Source organism: Dermacentor silvarum, chromosome 4, assembly GCF_013339745.2.
Source record: "Dermacentor silvarum isolate Dsil-2018 chromosome 4, BIME_Dsil_1.4, whole genome shotgun sequence".
Lineage (NCBI taxonomy): Eukaryota > Metazoa > Arthropoda > Arachnida > Ixodida > Ixodidae > Dermacentor > Dermacentor silvarum.
In genome coordinates this window covers 184,377,692-184,404,173 of record NC_051157.2, presented here as the reverse complement: position 1 = coordinate 184,404,173, position 26,482 = coordinate 184,377,692, and the positions used below count along the sequence as shown (strand labels likewise).

The following is a 26,482-nucleotide window of genomic DNA, read 5'->3' as shown; positions in this document are numbered from 1 at the left end:
ATTACGGCTGTCAAGAGGCTAATGTGACGACGCCCAGGGAGCTCCAGGGGGCATTGTGCACATGCGACGAGATGAAAAGGTCCAAATGAGTTTCTCGCATCATCTTTCCTCTGCCACTCTCTTTCCATACAGTACATACACGCTCTGAACCAACCCCGTGACGCGGCATGCAAGACAGCAGCAGAAGCGTGGAAAGGTCAAAGGAAGAGGCAAAGAAAGCTTCGCTTTAAAAACAATTTTATTTCTCTGCAGAACAGACAAGTCAATACATAAACATAGCTTGCGTTCATACTAAAAAATGAATGACATGATGCAGTTGAATAGGGCATTATGTTATGACTTGTATTGTTCTACTACAGTAGAACAGGCCTTTGCAAAGAGATCAAGAGTTCACTGGCCTTGGAAGACTGAACCTGATGTAAGGGGCAGTGATCATGCGTAATTGGCACTGAAAGTTGCAAAAAATGCAGAATCCGACAAAAAAAATTTTAATGTTTGCGAGGCCTGAGGGCACCACAGTCTGCAATTTGGAGGAGCTGACTGCAGTTCTGTGAGAGACAAATGGAGTTGGCCATGAAAACTCATCTTCTCTGTAAAGCCCATGCCCCATAAATTCTTGGTGTCGGTGGTAGAACAAACGAGCGCCCAGAGTACAATGACTGTGAGAATGACTATGAACAATGATGCCACATGAGCAAACATACAAGTCCGGGTAAGAAAAATACATTATGTGCAGCGAGAGGATTTCCTTGAAAGATGGCAAAGAGGTTGGCATGAGCTAGAGCGCTCTAGCCTATAACTGCTGCATAGAGAAATGAAGGAACGTAAAGGTTTGATGATGATGACATAAAAGAATAGGGATGCATAATGGCGGAAGTAAGTTCACTATTTAGTTGCAACAGCGAAATACTGGGAGACACATCTTTAAGAACTTCCAAAGAAACCCTTAGAAATACCTAAAACGCTCTTCCGTTCCTTCCCACACTGACACCACAAAGGTCTTGCAGAGTATAGAACGTCACATCAAGCTGCGAAAGAATTGATCCAAATGCCACAGCTCATTAGAAATGCCAGAAGTGTGCCTTCTATGATCATTGCACGAATGACATTTGGAATACGAAAAAGCACGGCACCTATCTGGATTGCTCGGCGGCTTCAGAACAATGAAAGAAGGGTGTCCGACTGAACTGCCAGTTCTGAATGCCTGTGAGGTGAAAAATGAAAGACGGCTAAGAGGGCCGATCCTGGTGGGACCGGAGCTCCGCCATAAATATTATTTTTAGCTGTGGAAGTCAGCTTTTCGTTCGAGTTGTTGAAGCCATGATGGTATTACCTTTTGAGAACTGGCAAGGTGGTGTTTGACACCGGTGTGAGTGCCGTTTATATCTTTTCGTTTGTCCGTTAAATACTCCTGGGCCTTGTTCTATTAATTGCTATGCGAAATTCGTCCCTCTTCTATTTTGATTTCACACACTTTTCTTTCTTTTACTCACCACAACAGCTCCCAACTCTCCTCTGCAGTGTGCATCTACCTACCTTGTGGGTGAAAGGACCAGCGAGCGCCCCCGCTCCTTGTGACGCAACTTTCAATGACGCTGTTCCACGATTGTCTGAGTAGTCGGTGAAACAGACATGCCAGGCAACAATCTATGCTTGCGCCTTCAAGTGTTTCCACAAAGGCCCTTTAAGGCTGAGCATGCACCAAAGGTTGATCAAACATGCTTGTTGCACATCGTATACTGCCAAATTCACGCAACGGCATCGTTTCACAGGTAGGCGGGACTGGCAGACTGAGTGGCCAGAAGTCCAGTGAGGTGATTGGCTGGGCCTGTTGAAAGATGGCACACACAAAAGCAGCCAGCAAAGGGACACACATACACAAGGCGAAAGAAGCAGATTAAAACCACGCTGGTGCTTTCATGATAGCCAGTCCTAGACGCAGTCTATATGCAATGATTCCCTGCCATTCACAAAGCACTCTCGTACTGCGAACTTTCTCCACCCATGCTCGTTTCTGTCTCGGCGAGCTGCTCCGTGATCGTCACTCTTCCTCGAGGTCGGGGGGTGTGTCGCCCAAAACCGCTTGTTCTGCGGTGGACAGGAGGTACTTGACGAGCCCGGCCACCAGCATGGTCTTGTGCACCAACATTGTCCCCTCGTGGTCCAACAAGAACAGGTTGAGGAAGCGCACGCTGCGCAGGGGTAGCTCCTGGTAGTGATGTGACAGCACATGCTTCGACACTCGCTTGCAGAGGGCGAGCAGGAAGTTCCGCCCGTCCTCAACCCTGATGCTCCTCGAGGGTGGCGGCAGCTGGCCAAGCACCTCCGCACTGCTCAAGAACCATGGAATAACAAGGCGTCACTTTCAGTGAAGAGAGTGTCAATTGCAAGCAAGCCATGTGTTTGTTAACAAATGGACACAGTGGAGAAAAAAAAAAAGAATGGACGGCTACACGACCAACCTCACTTCTCCTTCGTAGGCCTGTTAGCCTTAAAATTTGAAAAAAAAAAAAAAAATTACTACAGTCGAAGATAAAAAAATACTAGAATTTGGTAAAATATTTAAGGGTCCAATAAATGATGATGGTGATGAAGTGAATAACCATTTATTTAAAAAAATCCCACTTTGCTCTAAACAGGAATGCTGCAAATAGGCATTCTCCTCCAGTGTCACAGCTAGTGTGATCTGCACCACAGACACATGAAAATATTCACAACGTTTATTAATGAAATATTTATGTAGCAGAAGCAGATATTTCAATTGCCGTTATGCACTGTTACTATGGGGTTGGGCAGCTATGGTGTGGGTAGGGCCAAATAGTTGAGTGGGTTGATAAAATCAGGCTCTGAAATATCAATTGGCGACTGTATTTTATTCTTTTTAAATCAGTTTTGCCCTACATTAACCAAAAATAAAAATTGTTAATACTATTTGTATGATTACGAAAATTGTACTCAAGCTAAAAATGATCAGGCAGATTACGATAAAATTCTAAAAATTTGCAAGTGTGCCTTCTCTATTTGCCACTTTGAACAGCAACCTTTGTGAAAGAACCTTTCAAAATTTGGACACAGCTGTTAGTCAGGCTTTGCCAGAGAATTCGTGCAAGTAGAGTGCCGCCTGCATCGAACTTGAAGGCAGCACTGCAGCATTTTCGTGATGGTGCAAAAAATTCCCGTCACATCGCATGTTGGAAACTGTCTCGTAGCTTCACAAACTCTGCTGGAAAGAACTACTTCATTTACTCAATTATAACGTGCATCCGATTTTCATGGCCAGAAATTATAACAAGCAATGACTTTGACTGTCCATTTACCATTTTTTCCTGGTAAGAGAGAGAGAATGCAATGGAGATTTCTTCTGGCTTGGAAAAAAAAAGTAAATTTGCTGCATCCCAGCTACACTGAACTCGGCATCATTCAACGCAGCTCTCGGGGGCCTCATCACTAGGAACAGCCCACAGCATCTTACATTCAGTGTCGCCTATTGCAGTAGAGATAATGTATTTTTTAAAAGCCTTGCAGACATGGAGGAAGAACATAAGCTATAGGATTGAGCATTACATCGCATGGCCAGCCTTGCCAAGCGAATGCTCTGTGAAGCCGTTCTCTTCGCTTTTTCCTTAGCAGTGTTGGCCCAACATGTGACCTTTTTAGACTCGTAGTATTGGCCGAGAATGTTCGATTCCCGGTGCTTTTTAATCACTGAGCACTTGTTTGGCTGCCCTGCCATAGCTCTCCCTGCAGGAGCACTAATACCCACTGAGCTCTGTGACGTGACGATCACGTGTTCGGCCAACCCGTTCGGCTTCAATCATGTAGTGCATGGGTTCTCAAAGTGGGTTCCGCGGAACCCTGGGGTTCCTGCCGGCCCCTGCTCGGGGTTCCGCGAGCCACTGATAAATTTTCCGTGGTCCGGCGCTAACCAAGTGGCTAAAACGGCGAAAATGAGGTGCGCTCGATCTACAGAACCTCCATTACTCACGCCCGAGTGTCCAAAAGCACTCACAGCGCGTAACGGCAACGCGCGAACTGAGTAATAAATTCGCAAGCCGCTTGTAGCCACCCAACCTCCGAAAACGGGCATTACGCCACTTAAATCTCGGAGGCCGTAATTTACCAATATGCGCATTTCTGCCATTTGTAGATAGCGTAGGTGCCGATTGCGTGCGCACTGACATATACGTTGGAGGAATAAAAAAATGAAGAAAAAAAAAAATGCGCGGAGCATCGCAAATACGCGCCGCAGAAGAGCAAGAACGGCGCTAGCGTCCAACCGAAACGAAGCGGCGCAGTCCGCATCGCCATGGTCCTCAGTGGCAAGCGTGCGCGGCACGTGATTGACAGCAGCGCCGGAGCGCTTCGTGCCTAATTGCGCCCTTAAGACTTTATTCTTGCGTTTATCGCCGCGCGTAACACCGCGTTGGCGGCATGCCGCGTGCCTTCATAAGTGCATAGTTGCCATCCATGATCGCATCGATAACCACCGCAGTTTCGTCCACAGCTGTTGAGGCAAACAGTAGTTTCGTTTTCACTCGGTGCGCGCGTCGGCTGCGTGCCTTCACAAATGCGTAGTCACCAACCATGGTAGCGTCGACAGCGACCGCGGTTTCGTCCGCACTTGTTGCAGCGAACGGTAGTTTCGTTTTGACTTGGTGCGTGCGTCGGCCGCCTGCCTTCTGAACCGCAAGGTCGCCGTCCATGATCGCGACGATAGCGGCCGCGGTTTCGTGCGCAGCGTTTGCGGCAAGCAGTAGTTTAAAGCTGTCGAAGATTGTTGCGGCTACATCGCGATGGGCGGACAATTTGTTGGCGAGCAGCTGACTGGCGAAAAAATAATCGGGATATACGCGCGCGAGGCCTTCGCCGCTGCTAGCGCAAATCAGTCATGAGATGATGAGAATTTCAGCTTCTGCACTGGTCTTGTGCTAAATAAATATAAACAGAATTTGCTGATTCACTGAGGAAATAAAAGTGTGTTGATGTAGTTAAGCATTTGTTTATTGTTTTCTTGATACCCTCGATAATTCGACATTTGGTTAATTGGTACATTTTAATTCTGTTAAATGGGGGGGGGGGGGGGTTCCTTGGCGCATCATGGAGCTTATCAGGGTTCCCTGGAACGAACATGCTTGAGAACCCCTGATGTAGTGCAATGCCCCCTGCTAGTTCTTTCCTTCCTCCATGCTAGCACACCACAGAAGCAGGCCCGTAACTAGAGGGAGGGTTAGGGGTCCTGAAATTATCACCCCCGAAATTATCACCACAGCTCATACGCTGCCCAGCGTGACTTATGTATATGTCATTATAATTTATGTAAATGTCACTATATGCATGTGTTTATACTATCATTATGTCGGCGATTTCATTGATTCACATGCGAAAATAAGTGAACAGAAATCTACCAAAATGACTGCCGCTGTTTCCGCAAAACCCCTCCCGGGTGGGGCCTGCATAGAATCTTAACAAACTTACAGAGCAGGCACAAAGCTACCCCAGCATTTAGAGCTGCAGTGACGTATGGATTGGAGTGGATAATGGAATTTTCAAATGTCAATGCAGTTTTCTCAGTGATTTTTTCCTAAAAAAAAGTGCGTGTTAGGATCGAGCAAGTAAGGTATTGCCTCTAATATGCGAAGGTAGATTCCCTTATTCAATCTGGTACAACTTCCTTCCTGCATGGTGGAGAAGTTGCCTTCCTCTAGTAGACTTGAAGCAGGTTTGCGTTTTCTAATGGCTATTTCAGATCACTTGCTCCCCTGCCATTGCATGGGTTTGAGTGGAAGTTCTAGTGTGTTCAAAGTTCTGCCTGTTGCAATTCGGACTTTTGAATTATCTGAGCGCTTCCTCGACGATCAGAGAGTTGTAAGTAAACATGAAGTCTATCTTCATTGATGTCTAATAGAAGAATAAATTTGGGTTGGAGTGCATATGGCAGGCATTGCCAAATCTTGACTGGGAGCTTACCACCGTCGTTGAAAAGTGTACAATCATTGCATTCTACCAGTACTAAGATGGAGGTTAGCAGAAACATGGAGGTTAACAAAGAAGCTCAAGAACTAGTTAAGGTCTGCACAAAGAGCGATGGAACCAAAAATGTTAGGCCTAACGTTAAGAGACAGGAAGAGAGTGGTGCGGATCAGAGAGAAAATGGGGATAGACAATATTCTAGTTGACATTAAGAGGAAAAAATGGAGCTGGGCAGGCCATGTAATGCATAGGATGGATAACCGGTGGACCATTAGGGTTACAGATTGGATACCAAGAGAAGGGAAGCGCAGTCGAGGACGGCATAAAATTAGGTGGGGTGATGAAGTTAGGAAATTTGCAGGCGCAAGTTGGAATACGCTAGCGCAAGACAGGGGTAATTGGAGATCACAGGGAGAGGCCTTCGTCCTGCAGTGGACATAAATATAGGCTGATGATGATGATGAACCCAGTACCACAGCGTCACTTTCGGTAGTGATAAATCCTAACAGGGATCGGATTTCTTAATCACGATTAGCTCCCTTCTACAGCTTGCACAAAGAAGCCAATCGATATAGAGAAATTCGACCCTCACTGGACTCTAAAGTGCCTGTATGACACCAGCGTAAGGAGTGACATTAAGATGAAAACTTGAATGGATTAACAGTGGGTAAATGAGAAAAACCTCAGTCCGGTGTCAATGTTTCAACAGGGGGATTCGTCTTCGCCACGATGGCGGCAACCATCTTTGTCAAAACGTTGGCTTTGTGCAGAAGCTTCCCTTTTTCAGCCAGTGTTGTTCATCAGTGTCTGCTACTCTCCCCATGAAAGGTCTTACCAATTACAGTGTAGACCACTTATAAAGTAAGTCGCCGGAGTCGCGAATATCCGCACTATAACCAAAGCAACAATTTTCAAGCCCCGCACATATGCAAAACACGTGCACCGAGCCGCCACGCATATGCAACAGTCGAGGAATGCGGCTAGAACGTTTGCATTCAAGTTACAGTCGAATCTCGTTAATTCGAACCAAATCACGCGGCGGTGCCTCCGACTGGCATTGCTCCGGCACCACCATAGAGTAAAAGCTTAGGAGAGACCCCTCAATGTCGCGCGCGAACAAAAAAAAAAAAAAAAAGCGGCGGAAATTTCACCCTCTCTCAAATGGCAAGGTCGCCGATTCTGTGTTGTGCCGGAACATGCATGTAAGTGCCGATGTCACAGCCACGCTACCGTAGCCACGCGTAGAAAATGGCAGTCAACCCTTCTTTCTCCCTTATGCTTCCTCTACTTTCTACTGACATGTTGACCTTGCACGCCGCGGCTATGGCGCAGAGGGAAGCAGCGGCGCTGTCCCAGGCCGGCCAACGAAACTGCCCACGCCGGCAAACGCCCGCTTCCCGATAATGGCAGAAAATGAAACTTCGGGGAGCTGGCGCCGGGCCGGCTGGAGCAGCGGCGCCTGCACCGTTGCGGGCGTGCACGGTGACAGTCGAAAGTGAGGGAGCTACGAGGGAGGGCGAGGGGAGCCACCGAAGCGGCAGTGTTGCCGAGGCGAAATCCGCTTCTCTGCCACCTTCCTCCCTCACATTCCATGGTCTCCGCGTGCGCCCTTTCGCTGTGCCGTGGCGTCGTCGCGCGCTCCCTGAAGTTTCGTTTACTGCCATTATCGTGAAGCGAGCGTTGGCCGGCGTTGGCAGTTTCGCGGCGCTCACTCGCTATGCGCGCCATGATATTTCACGACTCGCACTCAAGATTCTGGTTTCAGCCTCACTGGCTGTTCGTTCGCACCACATGCCCTTCTCCTCCACTTTGTCTCTCTTTCTTCCTAGAGCACTCCTTGGGGCACCCGTTTGAGGGAAGTGTGTTTGAGGGGAGCGTTCGCCGTCACCACTGACTTCCGTACTCCCAGGCAGCCGCACTGTAACCGGTATTTCGCTTCCCGCAACTGCACTATAAGCGATATGTGTATAGATGGAGTGCTATGGGGAAATTAACAGGAGTCTGAAAACACTGCACTATATCCGGTCCTGCACTATAAGCGGTTACGTTATAAGTGGTCTATACTGTACTACGTACCTTCTTTCAAACATTGAGAGGGCGACATACACAAGAGAACAGATCACACACGAGTGCCGTTCTTTTGCATACATCTGTTCTTGTGCACGTCTTGCATACGTCCATTCTCTTATGCATTTCTTCCTCGGGCTGGCTGAAAAATGCACAGCAAGATGCACTAGGCACTGCTATCAAGTGCAGATCAATGGCTATGACAGGGTATAAGAATGGGCTGGCTAGTGATGCATATTCAAGCAACTACAGCGCTGAAACTGATGAAGGATGAATGATGTGGGACAGACACGAGCACCAACTTCCAACTGAAGGTTTATGTTCAGTTTCACAGATAAACGTATGAAAATTCACAAACAGATGACTGCCAATTGCAAGACACATGGGCAACAAAGGAACAGCAATGGGAATCACAGCCTATAAAGGCAGAACAACCTGTATTCATGTATATTTAACTGTGAAACTGAGAATAAGCCTTTAGATGAAAGTCGGTGGTGCCAGTGTCTGTCCCCTGTTATTAATCCTTTGTTGGTTTCTGCGCTATAATTGCTTGGCAATGGCCTTAGGCAGCAAAGAAAAAGCAGATGAGATGACAAGGGACAGACGTGTGTTGTCTGTCCCTTGTTTTCTCGTCTGCTTTGCTTTGCTGCCTGTAGTGATGAAACTGGCCCATCTTGTCCCCCCACCTCAAAGAGAAATTCTTTCCAGCCTGCCCACCTGAAGCCCATTATGACGCCGCCCATGTTGAGTTCCAGGCAGCACTCTGAGGGGTCCTCTGGCTCGAGGAAGGAGAGGCCCCACACTGCGACCATGGACAGCTGCCACGGGGCCAGCTGTAGAGCGAGTAGGGTCACTCCAAAGCTGTTTCCCAGCTCATAGGCCAAGAAAGTTCGTGCATTCACTGACCCCGACAGGAACACCAGCGAGACCTTCTCACCGCTGTGCACCAGCCCCGCAGCATGGGGCTTCCGGGAGCCCGAACTCGCCACACAGAAGAACGCCTCCTCGCCCTGCCTCCCGTGGCCACCGAGCACGTTGCATGGCCGGGACAAGAGGCGTGGCTTGCGTCCTTTGCTGGAAACAGAAATGACTGTGTCGATAGAGCTTCTACAATTGCCTCGAGAGAACAGTCTCACTGCGGTACTGTTTTGTGCAGGGGACGTGCCACGATGTCAATGTTTTGACTAGAGGGTACTCTATGTAGTTTAGTATATCGGCATCACCAGTGAAAGAGTTTTACATTGCCAGCACTAGATGCTGTAGCGCCATCTGGTAGGTGGAAATTACAACACTTTCTCGGCTCTCGGTGGCGTCTTAGGCCTAAATGTGTCAAAACAAACAGCTCATCTCAATAATTCTAACAAGAATTCGCCGATACCTTGTCCTGCTCATTACATGAGACTCAGCGAAGGCTTATATGGAATTTATTTTTTCTTGTCATGACATAGGGCAAGTAGCAAGAGTGATTAGAGATCAAAGTGGACAGCCTTGGTGCTGCTATGTGTTACACAATTACAATAACCAGCACTAAACACCACGCAGACTTCCAGGCAACGAGTGAAAATTACTGGCTGGCCAAAAACTGGCAACATGAAAAGTGATGACGACAGATCACCCTCTGTGATGGCCAAACCTCTCGCTTATCGCTTGCTGCTTGAAAATCATGTGTACGTGGTCAGGCCTTTAGGCTCAGTAATGTGCAAGACAAGCCAAACCCGTGGTGCCACATCACCTCTTAAGAAATGTGCTTTCTGGGGAGCACGCACGACCATTCCCTCCCATGTACTCATGGCAAGTTGCAGACGCGTCAAGAGCTGGCAGGTTCGAGCAGGAAAAGTGCACTATACCCTCTCCCAGTATCCCTGTTGCTCTCGCAATGTGCGACTCACAAGAAAGGGAAACATATCCCCAAAAATATATCTATTTCATTGTTAATTGTGCTAGGCACATCCTGGTAATAGTTACTCATATTCTGTAATCTTCTTTGTTCAGTTCTGTAATATTCCTGAGCACAATAAGCTATATTATTTTATATTATCATTCTTGTTTTACTGGTATCATTTTGTATTAATTTTGTCTTATCAAAGTTATGTTGTACGATTCATTATTAGATCCATTACTTTTTTTATGTTTCCTTTTTTTACTCTGCTGCTTAATAATGTTATTGTTTTATGTACTACATGACAGGCCTTGAGCTGTGGGACCTGTTTCTGTATCTACATTTATGTGTTAAACTTATAGCTCAATAAAGCACAATTTTGATCCGACTCGTGAGGAGTATGTTCCCCTCGCAACAGTAAAAAAACATTCGGGGATGCTCTCTCTGGCTTCCCGACCTTGAATCTGACCAACGACCTGATGGACACCCTGCCCACAACTTATGAGTGACGTCGTTGCCCGACTATCCCACGCAACGAGGCAAGCCTATTTATTACCTTTTTACAGAATGAACCTTCCCTCTGCAAGTGTTGCGTATTACTGAAAGTGTTGCACAGCAGTAAATATTGGTTGAACTGACGCCACTGGTTGCCTTATTCATTCGAACCCAACGCATCTGCGATTACCCATGCTACAGGTTGGGGACTACTACGGATGACTGCGTGTGCCTACTACATACGGAGCTCACCTTCAGCCCTAGCCGCACACAGAGCGTACCCCCACAGCTTAAACAGTGTTAATAGATTTCCATGTTGGTAGAAAACTGTATAGCTTTATGGAAAGCTTTACAGTGGTTTTGCTGATCAGGCCTGTATATAGTACGGTGGTAACTACTATTAACCTGTTGCAGTGATGTGTCGGACCCCATCTGATGTGCGAAAATATCTGCTCCGGTTAGATGTCAGGTAGCGCCTGATGCACCCATGCTTGCATTCACCAGTTATTTGGGTTAGTAGTGCAGCTTTGCAGCTTTTTCAACTAACAAGTGCACTTTGCAATGTCTCCAGATGAGGGCAGAACGTTTCTTCCTTCCTTCATGCTTGAAAAGATTTTAGCATGATTTGTGGCGTGAAGCACCAACGTTGATGGCAACGTTTCTGTGTGTGCATTTTATGGACGAAATTCACGTAATTTCAGTGAATCAGAATACCATTTCAGTGCCCTGGATGAATACACTTCACCTCCAGACAGTCAGCAAACATCCTCGGATGGGAGCAGTTTAGAAAAAAGCGACTGTGAGGACCCTACAGGCCTGCAGTGCAAATCTCCCTCACCCAGGAGAGTGCTTCGAGTGCTACCACACGTACAGTGTTGAAGTACTATTGAGAGCCTCAGGAACAAGTAATTTTCTGAAATAAATCACTTAACATGCGTTCATTTACCTGACCACTTTTTCAGCGTGGCATATAAATGTGCAAAATGGCTCTTGACTGCACTGACCCCCAACTGGGTAATTGCACATGACTGCAAAGGGCTAAAGCGGGAGTTGGGTGTCGACCAACTATTTTTTTTTAAATCTTTATTCTTCCGAGTTATCGCGCTGCAAACTTGCAGACACGTTTGTTCCTTATTTTGAATATGAGGTCTATTTCAGTTTATTTCAGTTGGTCATAATTCTGTGCATGTCTCCTTTGCTTGACTTTCTGGAAAATTTTCAGAAAAGTCACTTCAGATTTTGCTTAACTCTGTACAGTTGACACTAAACAGTTGGCACTCGGAAGAGTGCCCCCCATTCCTGGGTATCAAATTCGAAGTCTTGCAACTATTCTAGGTTGGACACAGAGCAATATAAGGTTGGTCTAATTAGGTTTCCTGAATCATGCAGAAGCCATTGATACCACTAATACGTGGTGAAATTCTGTGCACAGGTGAAAGTGCTATTTTGACATTTCACTGTGCCTGGTGTCAGGCCAGTGGGTCCTACCTGTCCGGAAGTTCTGACAACATGCCCCGCATTATCTCTTTGAGTTTGGCAGAAGTGAATTCCCACAAGGGCAGTCCGTAATAGCAGCTCCACTTGTTGGTCCGCAGCAGCTGTAAGGCCAAGGCATCGTTGCCACTTGGCTTCCTAGGGGAGTCTTCAGCTGCCATCTGTGTCAGGCAATGGAAAAAAATAAAAACAAAAAATGTGGTAAGCTCAACGTTAAGCTTGTGTTTGCCTCACAGGGTAGAGGAGCCGTCATGTGCGGTATTCTCAAATGGTCACTTTCAGGGATGCGACCATTCTCGCGAGATATTGAGCAACTTGACAAAAAATTTGTCAAAGTATGCAGCTGACAGTATTCTTGGTGCTCTGCAAAGTTAAAAAAGACCTTGGCACAGGGCTAGAAATAATGTGGGCTGTATACGGCGATGCGCCTGGTGCCAAGTCATGTAAAACCTCACGAAAGTAGTAGTATCCCCGAAAGTGAACGCCTGAGAATGGCGTCCCCGCACTCAGTGTATCATGAGGTCTCCCTCTCAAGCACTGACAGAGCCCAATGCCGCTTAGTTTCAGTGATCGAACCAAAACAACATGTTCAGCATGTCAAGAGTGATGGCCATGCAGCGGGATGAACATGCTGGTGTACCATGCTTTAAACAGTACCTTGCATTGCTTGTTCAAAGTCATCAAAAGGACCTTTAAACAGATTTTGTGAAAGGTGTGGAATGCTTTTGGGATGCATACCTTGAGAAATTCGTTCTGCTCAAAATGTCCATGACTGTGATTAGAAGAGTGGCAGTAGGTTTGCTGGTAATCCACTAACGATGCGAAGGTGTATAGTGCAAAGCAGTAGACAGGGTGATGACAAACACGAGTGCTATACAGTTGAGGTTCGTTGCGATATGTGCAAAATTTATGTTGGTAAACAAAAATAGAGTAAGCAGCAAAACCAGATATAAACAACTACAGGAAGCAAAGAAAAACAAAACAAAGAAAAGTGAAAGATACAAAATCATCCCATCTGCTAACTGCACGTGCAGGCGCCCTTCAAAACTCTTATGTTCCTTATCTGATAGAAAAAAACTCGGCAGAACCTATCTCATGATGACTGTCGATGGCAATGCATTTAGCATTGAATCAACATAGAAACACAATGTATTGCCACCGTCGAAACAAGTTATGTATGAGGCATGTACTGCAGTAGGAATCCTCTTTCGCGCTTCCCTAAGAACGCTCGGCACCACCTAGCGCCGCCACCACAAAGCTTGCGCATTGCCTCTGAAATGCGCTGAGAAACGCGTCATGCAGCAACCTCTCTCACGCTTCTTTCTGGTCACGCTGCGGCTTCTAGTGGTGCTGCTGAGAAGTCCGTGCGCGACCTCCGGGACGAGAAGTGTGGCACGCCGGTGCCTGCGAACGCCGAGATTTGTTGCCTCGCATGCCGCACACTCAGGGGCACACACTCAGTGACCCAAGTGGGCGAGAGGTTCATTGAAGAGCGACACGCACCCAGTGCATTCACGGCGCAGCTCGCCTAAGCGTTGGCGTGAAAGAGGTTCATTAAAAAAGTGGCACATACTCAGTGTGGCACAGCCCGCTAAAGAGTTGGATTGCTGTCCTTGAGGTACCCTTGTGACGTGGGTTTGATTTTGCCCAGCATCGAAGAAATTTAAAGGATCTTTTTTGTCATTGCACAGTGGCACATTCCCAGAGGCGCATACCTCTACTCTATCTCACAAGTCCTTTGCAGCACTGCCGAAAGTACAAGGCGTACACAGGCAATTTCTTTGCACAGTGGAACGTAGTTCCAGGCATAACTGTCTAATAAATGATGGGGTGAGAGAGTTTTGTTTTTGCTTGGTACATCGTTTGTTATAGTGACAGGTGACACGTCAGGTCCTTTAAATGCACTTCAGGCACCACTAATTCAGCCGCCGCTGAGCAGATGACGCGGCGCGCATGAACGCATCTCGAGGGACATTTGGCCTTCCTATTGGCTAAGGAGTCGTGCCCCTTCCACAATGCTGAAAATGACTTGTGAGATAGAGTATAGTTACCCAAGTTGGCATCAAAGATGTTCATTGAAGACCAACACAGACTGAGTATACCCAGTCTCCAAGTCAAAGAGTTTCATTGAACATCCGTACCTACCCCGTCCTACATCTACAGTGACCTATGTCAGGGTGAAAGAGGTTCGTTGAAGAGTGGCACATATGTACACATTGCCACATACTCAGTGATCCAAGTTGGTCCAACGACTGATTTCAAACCTTGCTCCCTCAGCATGGCAGCCCGATGCACTACCCATTCGACCATGAACTACCCAGTCATTCAGGTACGTGAGAAAACGGTTAGATACAAGCAAGTACCCCACGAATGCTGATGCATTAAAACTTTCTTTGTCATTATGGACATCCCATGCGCCTTGCATTAAACGAGTCATCAGCAATAAAGTGCTGATGGTACCATGCTCTCGCACCAATCCCCCAAATGTTCCTACTGCAACCAAAGCTATGTGCCCGCACCAATGTGGCAAAATTCCCACTGTCCTCTGACCATCATTGGATGACTGCATGACCTCAAGGTTCAGTGGTGCGACAGGATGTTGCGCTGCCCACATTGGAGGTCAAAGTAACAATGCTGTGGTGCATCATTCATCACCAGATGATGCCATCTGTGATGTTGCGATGCATCCTTTTCTACAAGGCACACTGCGTGTAACTGCGTGCGGCTTTCTTTTTCTGTCTTACTCAATCAGTGACATCTTTTCTTCTTTACATGATTATGTGCGCGAAGCAATTGATTTATCCCGCACTTCTACTTTGAAAGGCATTGATAGGCAAACTTTTTCCTGCGCCCAAAAACGCAGCAGTTGCCCTTTTCAGAGAGGGCAATCATCGTGTCAATTGTTCACAAATGTTATTTTATTTTTATTTAGAAAAACCTCACAGGCCTACGAAGAGGCATAGGGTGAGGGGGGTGTATGTTACTATACAATGCAATCAGTTAAAAAATATCGATGCTACAAGGAATCAAACATTGGCGTAAAATGAGAAACACGTCATGCACCTATACCATCCATGAACCCTACCAATGAACCGTTTTGCACCTATACCATCCGTGAAAGCTGCATTACTTTTCTTGAATATGGTAAATTAGTTCTGCTAAGCCCGCAAGGTGGAGGATAGTTCATGAAAAGGAGAATTCCTCCCAATGTTGCACACAGCTACAAAGGAAACCCATACGAATTTCTCAGAAAGAAAGCTTCACAGTTGAAGAAAAATCCCAGACCAGGACAAATTTTTCTTCAACTGCGAAGCTCTCTTCCTGAGAAACCCACATGAGTTTCCTTTGTACCTTCACGCTGCAGTCGGGTGGCTGACAATTTTCCACCTGTCGTGAAGCTTCCTTCATCTTGCAAATTTACATAAATATTACTTGCCATGTTACTTGCCATATTACTTGCTTTGTGTTTTTCATGTTCCTTCCTTTTCTAATACCGTATAGACTCGTGTAAGGGCCACATACATGTAAGGACCGCACCCCCAACTTGACAGCCCAAAACTTGGGGAAAAAAAAATTCAAACGGAGAAGCAATCCCGTTCGGTGCCCCAATGCCGTGCGCACATCAGTGAATGCTTGCGCGCTGCATAATTCCGCATGCTGCTACTAGATGGTGAAAGCTGCACGTTGACCTCTGATGCAATCTGCCTTTTTCACGGCCCGACGGCGTATGCACCCTGCCCTGGCGGATTAGTCGTGAAATGTTTTGGAAGGGTTGCACGTGCGGCCGTGTGGCCCTATCTCGGGAAAACGTCCCCCGAAAAAAAAAAAAAAAAGCGCTTGGACGTGCACTACTGCAAACTGGTGCCGTGTGTCGCGTTGAAACTCAACTGGTAGCTTGACGTCGGTGCGGTACCTAAAACCTGCAACTCCACTTAAAACAGAAAGCGGCGAGGGCTTCGTCCGGACTGCACAGGGAACCACGTGTATATAGATGCCGCCTTGCATTGATGGCTATAATCGCAAATTTATCGATAAACCCCAGCATTACATTTGGACGGCACTTAAAAACATCACGTTGCTGACGAATACTTCTTGCAGCGTCAGTGCTCGCTTGCTGGTAGCTGCAGCGTGTGCCCGACTTCACGTAGTACTTGTTTAAGGCGCAGTAACACTGGGTCGATACGAGACCGACAAGACGCGCAGGCCAACGATTGGCCGACCATTCAACACAGTGTCGCTGAGCCCATTTTATCATCCCAGGCCTACAAGACGTAACCGATGAGCGTGAGTTGTCCAGTGTTACGGAATGGGCGCTCCCATTCCATTCCGGGGAATTAGAACTTGCCGCAATTCCATTCCTTTCTATTCCTTGGAATTAAGAAACTTGGCCCATTCCCACTCCGGGAATGGACGGGCAGTTCAATTCCATTCCTGTGATTATTATTACTATTTGGTTTGTACACATATAACGCAAGGACACGAAGCAAATAAGGAGGGAGCAAGTGATTCCTCAACATAGGAAAGGCATCTGATAGTTTTATCGAGTTAGCGATGAACGCACCATAAAGCTGATATCATCAGACAGCGTTAAGAACTGCAACAATACGCAAAACATGTTATCAAGGTCAAGGGATAGTAGCTTGGTGACCATCTTGTGCAGTACGACCACCCTACTAATTCCCATAGGGGCAGTTCTCCTGCTACCTATAGTATTTGCATGGTCAGCATGTTTCAACGGCTTGTGATTCTTTCATATTGTTTAAGCTTAAATGTGTTAATGCTAAGATGACGACATAGCATATTTTTATGCTGACAAAAGTAGTGTTGAAGAAGACCTTATATATTCACTAAGCAGTGTTGTCACGCGTCTGGAGCGGTTGTGAATATGGAGAAAACTAAGATTTGGTTAATGGGGAACAGAACCCTCCAGATCTGCTGGTATTAGTTGGAACAGTGCACCGCTCGAGCACCTTGTCGTGCCATTTTTTGCATCAAATACGGAACACTGGGCTGCACTGCTCGTCACCACTCACGCATGTCAAGAGAGTACGATGTGAGACGGCGAGCAAGCTGGTATACGAGAGCTTGCAGTGAACCCAAGACGCACCAGCGCACGTCAATACGCATCACAACTTATAGAAGCGTTTTTTGGAATATGTGTCCGAGTCGCCGACCGGCGACAGAATCCAAAACAAAGAAGTGAAGGGTCGGGAGACAGTAGGCGGCCGGGGCAACAGCGCCGCCGAGGTGAAAAAAAAAATTACAAGGCGTAATTAAGGGGAAGGGGGGGGGGGGGGGGCGTAGCTCCGCACAACGGATACTAATGACATGGAGCTGTGGTTACGCGAAAAATCGAGACAAACTTCGGAGCAACTCAGTCTATAAGGACAGAATTGTAGTAGGTGCGTTGCTTATAAATGTGCCATGCTTGTAATCAGCCAAGCCATTTTAAAAATACTCCTTTATGGTTAAATTCGATGCTCTGACTTACTAATGCTTGAACGTGGGCTGGTTGGTTCTTCGGCATGTTTTGACAAAAAATAGCGCGTAGACCGTCAAGCGCTCTATTTTCGGAAAAAGCATGTAATTCCAATCCCATTCCATTCCGGACAAAAGGCGCTTAATTCCATTCCCATTCATTCCTCCAATGTTGTCGCCATTCCATTCCCATTGTATTCCGGGGTCGCGACAATGCGGAATGATTCCGGAGTCATTCCAATTCTGGAGTGATTACTCCGCAACACTGGAGTTGTCGTACTGCGACGGGTTTTCTTGTCGACGGCACCGATAAAATCAGCGTGCCAACCATCGTTCCACTGAACCCCGCGCGATCGGCTGTCGAACCCATAATGCGATAGCCGCAATGCCTTCGTTGATATATGTAAATAATTGCGCTCAAAGTGAGTCAAACATGCCTACGAAGTTGAAATGCAAAAGCTTCGTCCTTCTCAAGCGAAGCACATGAAGTTTGAGCCAATGCTGATTTTCAGCGAAGGTTAGGCCTGGCGCCGTCAAGTTTGTGCACCCGCTACCGGCGGACCTGTGCTAGTAAGCAAGTTAGGACGAAGGAAACTGATTTTATAGTTAAGTTGTGGCCTTAGCGATTTGAAATAAACTACTCTTCACTTCACACGGCGCGTACACAATAAGCTGCAAGCGGGGACACAGCGCTGTGCCCAACGGTTGTGCCAACATTTGTACGTCACCGTTCCCGTAAGCTGCCGGTCGTATTTGCAACGTAGATGGGTGGGTTTGTACGTGTTGGCATGCTAACACATTTCTTAATTTCTGAGATGTACTGCTTATCTCTGCGTCAAATGCGAAGAAAGAGACGGTACATTCAGTACAGCAGCATAAACAGCTGCCTCGCTCAGTTATAATCAACGGTGTCAACAATGGCATCCGCGTTTTTGCGGGAGAACAACCCGACCTTTAAATGAGTGCTTATCCGAGCACAGATTTCTTTAATGATTTATGACGTGTGCAAACTAAGTATGATGAAGTTAAAGAAAAGCGAGAATTAGTAATAAATTAACAGCCCGATATTTGTGACTGGATCACAGTCGATCGCCGTTGTTTGGGTGGCTCTGCCGCTCATACTGACTGGTCTCACGGTGGAACAACGCGGCTCATATGAGCAGATATGTGTGTTTTATTCTACGTTTTGACATTCTTTCATATCAGCGATGCATCTTTTCCCCAATTTTTGACGCTAAGAGAGAGAGAATTTATTTTAAAGGCAGAGAGGTCAGCCTGAGCGAGCATGCTCTGGTACTCTGACGCTAACGATCTGTGGCTGTAGATGTTGATGTAAACAAGTGCACCGCTTTGCTAAATACGATGCAGAAGGCTGCTCGCTCAAAAACTTATTATTTATGCGAAATGTCTAAAAAATGTGTAAAAATAATTTTTTAAAAATGAGGTGCGAGTGCAGGAGTCAGCGACAACAAACTCCAAAGCACCTGCGACGGCAGAGGGAACTCAGTGCGTAGCCGCACTATAAACAAAACAGCGCACTCAGGCCTGCTCACCCCATATAGATAGTTGGTGAGTGCTACACGGCTTCCAGGAACGACATGCTGCACCGCAGAAGCCATTAATAATTATTTGCGATCCACAAAACGCACAACCGATGCGCACTCAACATGGGCGCAGGTTAACAAATCAACCGGCTTTCCCTTCCAAAACGTTTCCAGCGGCGTGCGGCAGAGGGCAGCACAGGAAAATGAAAAAAGCGGATTGTACATCCGGGGAGTGCGCAATTTTGACCAAAAGGTTCACTCCAATATAAGGGGTGCACTTTGTCAAAATTGCGAAAAAAAGTCCGGCCCTTACATAAGTCTATACAGCATGTTCACTTGCCTTGAACACGACAACGATGGTCTAGACACGGAAATTTTGAAACCATTAGGCAATACACAGAGGGCAGATGCCAGGCTTACACTGTAGGTTGTAAACGCGAGAGTCGGTCTGAGGACAAGTTTCTGGTGGCGATAGAGCTTTGCTGCTCCACCAACTTATGGAACAGCGAAAAAAAGAATGTTAATTACATACGCATTTAGCGATAATCATTTACATACCATGCTGGCAACACTAGATTGAGCCTCACGCATCACCATTATACCCGAACTCTCTGGACCTCCACCGTCTCTTGCCCAGAGCCTTCCACTAGCTGTGTGTCCTGACTTTTCAGTTGAAGCTCGCGACATCATTGGTCTGTTTGCTTCACCTGTAATATCTTCGAGTTCACTGTGCAGTTCCAAGCTCGTGCAGTGCCAGGTCACAAGTGCAGCCGCAGCGCGACACTAAAGCGTTTCGCTTCTGTGTTCACATCTCATGCCTTTTGTTGCTAGTGTTGTCCAGTGTGCGCTGTGATTGTATTGCGAATGCCCACTCTTCATGGCTACTGTATCATCTTTGCCAGCACTATGACAGTGAAAATGAGCAGTATAACAAGTTGCGATGCTGGCGCATGATATGCAAAAAAAAAATGGGATACCTTGTAGTTATGAGACGTCTCGGCACTTGTACTGTGACCGGAGATGGTGAGTGTGCACGTGTATATAACGGGTGCTTCAGCCAACACTTTCAAACACTTTTAAAGGTTGCCTGTGGCAGACAGCACAATTCTAGTTCATAAGCTGGTCTAATCTAAGAGGTGGACATTACTTGCACAAAAAATTGAAATGCATAATCTACTAATTAACAAAAAATCACTAATTATGTTTTTAACTAATTACCTTATGGCCCATAGTGCAATTTACAAATTCTAGCTGCGGAGTTCTCAAGGTGGATCCACTTGGAAGAAATTCTCAGGATGGCACCAGTTTCGAGATATTAATTCCTGAAATTTGCGTAGAACTGCTTTGGCGTTCCAGTTACTTTTGTGCTCCGATGAATGAAACAACGTTTTGTTAAGGAAGTAACTGGAACACCAATGCGGTTCTCCGCAAAGTTCGGGATTTAATATCTAGAAACTGGTGCCATCCTGAGAATTTCTTCCAAGTGTAGTGGATCCGCCTTGCAAACTCCACAGCTAGAATTAGTAAATTGCACTATGTGCTATAAGGTAATTAGCTAAAAACTTAATCAGTGAATTTTTGTTAATTAGTAGATCATGCATTTCAATTTTTTGTGCAAGTAATGTCCACCTCTTCGAGTAGACCAGCTCACCGCAAAAAGTACGAATACTGACTTCTCTCGTGGCCACGGGTGCCGTCGTAGCCAGTTCACGGCAAAATTCCTGTCCCTGTCGGTTGCCATTCAGCAGCACGGTCACGTTAAACTTGCAGTGTTGTCTGCTACCACCGCGCCGGAGATACCGTCTGCTGCTTCGCTGTTGCACGACACTGACAATCGATGCAGAAAGTGCAGGAACTGGGCCTGAACTTTACCTGCGCTTTTCAAACGAGCGGCGCCGTTCAAAAGGTGCAGAAACTACGAACGGTAAAGTGTGTAAGCCTGCTTGAACTAGTTCACGAATGGCAAGCGAATCGATCGATCGCGTACACCGGCCGGCGGTGCAGTTCGCCGACTGCCGGAGTGAGATCTTATAACGTACGGTTAGGAGGAAGCTTTAGCTCGGGCCCAACTCCGATGCCGCCTATTCAAATACACGTAAAACGCAGAAACGCTTTTCTGAGATAACCACTGGGCCGATTTTAAGGCAACTTCCAAAGGAAGCATCCAAAGCGGACAAAGTTGATATATCAATTTAGATCTTACGTGAATTTGTTACATTGTTTACAAGGGCGTTGCAAAAGCCCTGCTCACATATTAATCGCTTATTTAACAGCCATGTATAGTACAATAAATTTTGTCCGCTTTAGATGTACTCTTATAAAATTGTCGTATTGTTTTTCATTGCCGTGTTACAGTTGTAAACTTCATAGCTTCCGTTTTCTGAAACATCTGCGATTTTCAACAATTCTTATTAAATAATTGACGGCCCGAATCAAAGATTCGCTACGATCAGTCCCTAGAGTTAAATGTTATCTTTTAAATTCAACCAACCTCATCATATTTGGTACAGTGGTTGCCGAGAATGAAGATTTCTCATTTCGCATGTACTTAGATGGGAGCTGGCTGCACAAATTTATTTCGATTCCGTCAGCAATCAGAGCAACAAAACATGAATCAACAATCAACAAAACATGCATATAATCAACGCAACGGCTTAAACTGCGACGTTGCACGCCAGATCCCGTCGCGGCCTTTTTTTGAAAAATCGCAGGTAAGCGAAGATGCAGTCGGTTGAACGCGCGCAATTTGAGAGGAACGCTGACCGTTTCTATAATAAGCACGGGTCCGTCTCGAAAATGTATTGATAATACAGTAAAGTGACGCAATTAGAGAAACCGGTGCTGTGACAGGTGGAAGTACTCACCATTAGCAGCAGCTGTACTAATCAGGCGCAACAATCAGCGCTATTTCAGCGTTATTTCAGACATTTTAACGTTCTAGTACGGCTCTAGCCCAGCCGCCGAGCGTCCCGCCATTTTACACCGGTAAAGCAAGCAAGGTCCTTATTTCGCCGGGGAAATGTATTTGTTGCCAACTTGTAGTTTCGCTTAATGTTGTATTCAGTTTTGGTTTCGACGCGTATGATTGTCTAAAAAGACAACATAACCATGAGATAGCAATAAAGCAAGATAAAGTCATTGAAGTCAAAGACCAAGCCAGGTGAACTGATGCATGTTCACGTGCATGTTCTTTAATTATAATGTGCTCGGTGAAGCAACGGAAAAGTGAATTGACCTTGCAACGCAGAGACTGTCCAGTCAGATCAAATACATAGAACCGCACACCACAGTGATTTTGAACACATGGAACTAGACAGAAATGCGTAAAGGCTACGCAGATCCTTTTTTTTTTTAATGAAAGATAGAGCGATAACGTAGACATGGCTTCATTATTCGGTGGTGGTAGGTACGTACGATCAACGTTACTAGATTGGCCGTGATTACCTCTTCGTACGATAGCGTCGGTAGAAGAAAGTAGAAAAAGAAAACGTCCCAGCGAATTAGCACGACAGCTCTGATAGTTAGCTTAATTTATCGATAGGTGGGCAGCGAATGAACAGGCTATGTGAACAAAGGTTCAATAAAACGAACCGTACCGCGCCATGAAGATATCAAAGCCGACGGAAGGTGTGTAGTGTAGTTACACACGCCAGTCTGCTAGTTTAGAAATGCGGAGTTCCTCAAGGGTATAGCTAGAAGGTCTAACCTTCTAGCCTCTCTAGTATAACTAACAGTAATGATCAAACTCACAGGTTGCTACATTTAGAAAGTTACAGTGTTCCTACGTTGCCAGTACTGAATGCAGCTACCGCATTGAGCCTCCAAACGCTGGCACAAACTTTAGAGAATTGCACTCATCATCGCAGAATACTTTACCATCATCATCAACGCGGCCGTCAAATTTCCGCTTCCGGTGTTCCCACGTCATTCTCCCGTGACTTCTCCCGCTGTGATAATCATGGCTGCCAGCTTGTCTGATAAGAGCTGTTGCCACCGGTAGCTTTTCGCGTGCTTCTTGTGACCCGGGGCGTGACCTGCCGCCTTCGTAAGCTCGAAGCTCGCCAGCTGGGTTGTGTGGTAGCGTTGCGCGACTGTGGATATGATAGCTTCGTGGGCCTACAAGGATCAATTAACCTCTCCATCTGCTGGCGGCCAAATGTCAGCCATGGCATCGAGACACCCCAACGAGGCGGGCGACGCCGCCGCCGCCACAGCGACGGAGTCGGTCCCGGGCTTCTTCTCCTCGGACTTGCGCCGGCACGAAGACCTCAAGAACATGCTGGACAGCAGCAAAGACGGCCTTAAGTTGGAGGCCATGAAGCGCATCATCGGCATGATCGCGAAGGGTAAGGACGCATCCGAGCTGTTCCCGGCCGTGGTTAAGAACGTCGTCTCGAAGAACCTCGAAGTCAAGAAGCTCGTCTACGTCTACCTGGTGCGCTACGCGGAAGAGCAGCAGGACCTGGCGCTACTTTCCATCTCGACATTCCAGCGGGCGCTGCGCGACCCCAACCAGCTGATCCGGGCGAGCGCCCTGCGTGTGCTGTCCAGCATCCGCGTCCCCGTCATCGTCCCCATCATGATGCTGGCCATCAAGGACGCCGTGAGTGACATGTCGCCGTACGTGCGCAAGACGGCGGCGCACGCCATCCCCAAGCTGTACCGGCTCGACCCCGAGCAGAAGGAGCAGCTGGTCGAGGTGATCGAGAAGCTGCTCGCCGACAAGACGACGCTGGTGGTCGGCAGCGCCGTCATGGCCTTCGACGAAGTGTGCCCCGAGCGCATCGACCTGGTGCATCGGAACTATCGTAAGCTGTGCAACCTGCTTGTCGACGTCGAAGAGTGGGGTCAGGTCGAGATCATTCTTATGCTGACGCGCTACGCGAGGACGCAGTTCGTCGACCCAAACGCTCCTTCCTCGGTTGCCGGGGCGGACGACGCGGACGACGCCGGTCGCCCAGGAGTGGACGACGACGAAGACCGTGGCCCCGCCATAGATCCGGACCTGCGCCTTCTCCTGCGCAACTGCAAGCCCCTGCTCCAGAGCCGCAACTCGGCGGTCGTGATGGCAGTGGCGCAGCTGTACTACCACCTGGCGCCACGCGCGGAGGTAGCGCTGGTGGTGAAGTCTTTGATTCGGCTGCTGAGAAGCCACCGCGAGATCCAGACAGTCGTCCTGAGCAACGTGGCCACAATGTCGATTCGATGTCGCGGCTTATTTGAGCCATTCCTGCGCAGCTTCTTTGTGCGCTCTAGCGACCCTACACACATAAAGTTGCTCAAGCTGGAAGTCCTTACCAACTTGGCTGGAGAGACCAATGTGCCGGTTATACTGCGCGAGTTTCAGACCTATGTGGCGAGTTCTGACACCGAGTTTGTGGCAGCAACCATCCAGTCCATTGGACGCTGCGCCAGCACTATCCCCGAGGTGGCCGACACCTGCCTTAATGGATTGGTGGCCCTGCTCTCTAACCGGAACGAAGCTGTTGTTGCGGAAAGTGTGGTTGTCATTAAGAAGCTACTTCAAATGAAGCCTTCCGAGCACCGGGACATAATTGGCCACATGGCCAAGCTCATGGACAGCATTGCGGTTCCTATGGCACGAGCCTCTATCCTGTGGCTTTTGGGAGAGTATGCCGACCGTGTGCCCAAGATTGCTCCTGACGTACTCCGGAAGGTGGCCAAAACATTTATTCAGGAGGAAGACATTGTGAAATTGCAGACACTGAACCTTGCTGCTAAGCTGTACCTGACCAACTCAAAGCAGACAAAGCTGATCACACAGTATGTGTTTAGCCTTGCTAAGTACGACCCGAACTACGACATCAGAGACAGGGTGCGGTTCCTGCGTCAGTTGGTCATGCCTCAGGGCGACACTGGTGGTGTGCTTCACAAGCACGCCAAGAAGTTTTTGCTGGCATCCAAGCCAGCACCTGTGCTGCAATCAAAATATGAGGACAGAGACCATTACCAGATTGGTTCGCTCTCACACTTTATCAATGGCAAGGCTAATGGTTACCAGGAGCTCCCAGACTTTCCAGAGGTGGCTCCGGACACATCGGTGCGTAATGTGGAAGTTCCTACGGTGTGGCAGGAAGCGAAATCTTCTAAAAAGAAGAAGCAGGTTGTCAAAAAGAAGTCCTTTTACTCCGAGACTGACTCAAGTCATTCGGCAGATGAATCTAGTTCAGGCTCGAGTGATGGGTCGTCAGACGAGGAGACAGCTTCCGGAAGCGAAACTGAATCAGATGACTCCGAGAGAGTGGAGTTGGTGAGAGCTCAGATGAGTCTGGTTCTGGTGACAGTCGTGTCAATGGCACTGCAGATGCAAAGAGTGCAAAAGATTCGAGCGCAAGTTCGAGCAGTGAAAGCGAGGAGTCGGATGCATCCAGTTCGAGCAGCGAAGCACCGGTTGCAAAGCCAAAAAAGGTACCAGCTTCGAGGAGCAACCTGGACCTTCTCCTTGATCTGGACGACATGAGCACCGCACCCATCGCTGCCACCTTGCAGCCGATGAGTGCCCTCACAGTGACAGCAGTGGCAGGACAAACAGAGGCACCTCGCTTTGTTGCCGTGTCAACACCTGCTCATGTGCCGGCCGAATGGAGGGAGCTCCTGAACAAGGTGTCCGGAGCCGGCCTAGCCATCAACTACAGGTTCACCCGGACACCCCACCTCTTCTCGCCCAAAATGGCTTCCGTCGAGGTGACGTTGGCTAACCACGGTGAAGAGGAGTTGCCGGGTGTGCAAATTACCGACCGCCTCGGCCCTGGCATCTCCTCTGAGGTTCGAGGCATTGCATCTGAACCTTTGGCACCTGGTGCCACACGTCTCGCTACCTTGGGCATAGATTTTGGCGACAGCACCCAGCTGGTGACCTTGGAGGTTGTTATAGAAAATGGTGCGCGACACACGCTGACGCTTCAACCACCCGTTGGCGAAATCTTGCGCCCAGTGCGCATCACCCACGACGAGTTCCTCGCCCAGCAAGGAAGGCTGCGAGGCATGAATGAACACAGCTGCAGTCTTGAAAAGATGCCTGAGGTAGCCGAGAAAGTGCGGCAGCGTGTTCATCGTGCTGCAAACGTGCTGGCCGTCGAAGATGAACAGCCCGGATGGGTGCGCTTTGCGGGCCAGACATTAGCTTCGAGGTCTTTGGTGTTGGTCACTGTGCGCCTACCGCAGGGCTCGGCCAAGGCCACACTTACTGTGAACTGTGACAAGATGGTGGTTGGCTCTATGCTGATGCAAGAGCTGCGTACAGCCCTCTCATGAGTGCACTCACCTTACACTTAGGCTGGGCGGGTGTAATAGCTGCACTTTTGCCATGAATTTTCTGGGGTGTTGAGAATTTTGTGGTTATCGAGCAAGCAAGGAGCTGGCCATTGTGTGGCACGAGCTGATCAAACATGAATTGACCTGGTTTGCTCACCGTGGGGTCCTGTGATGTCTTTAAGAGAGCTTTCCAGTGGGCCCTGGGCTTTGCTATCCATACCACTTCTGCTAACTAAAGGAAGATTGCTTCACTGTGGCACACATTCCTTGAAGCTGCAAT

At 47.7% G+C, this 26,482-nt stretch overlaps 2 protein-coding genes across 2 annotated transcripts; one reads left to right on the top strand and one right to left on the bottom strand.

The window, feature by feature from the left end:
- LOC119450840 (uncharacterized) lies at positions 1-20,793 on the bottom strand. The gene is made up of 4 exons (XM_049666277.1): positions 20,601-20,793; positions 11,900-12,066; positions 8,755-9,111; positions 1-2,330 (listed from the first exon to the last, which is right to left on the bottom strand). Exons 2-4 carry the CDS (start codon positions 12,064-12,066, stop codon positions 2,042-2,044), a joined length of 813 nt encoding a protein of 270 aa, XP_049522234.1. The 5' UTR covers positions 20,601-20,793; the 3' UTR covers positions 1-2,041.
- Positions 20,794-22,857: 2,064 nt separating this feature from the next.
- On the top strand, positions 22,858-26,358 carry LOC119450839 (AP-3 complex subunit beta-2-like). The gene is given in 2 exon segments (XM_037714330.2): positions 22,858-25,192; positions 25,195-26,358. Coding segments are annotated over 2 exon segments (3,174 nt in total). The 5' UTR covers positions 22,858-23,026; the 3' UTR covers positions 26,203-26,358.
- The last annotated feature ends 124 nt before the right edge of the window (positions 26,359-26,482 follow it).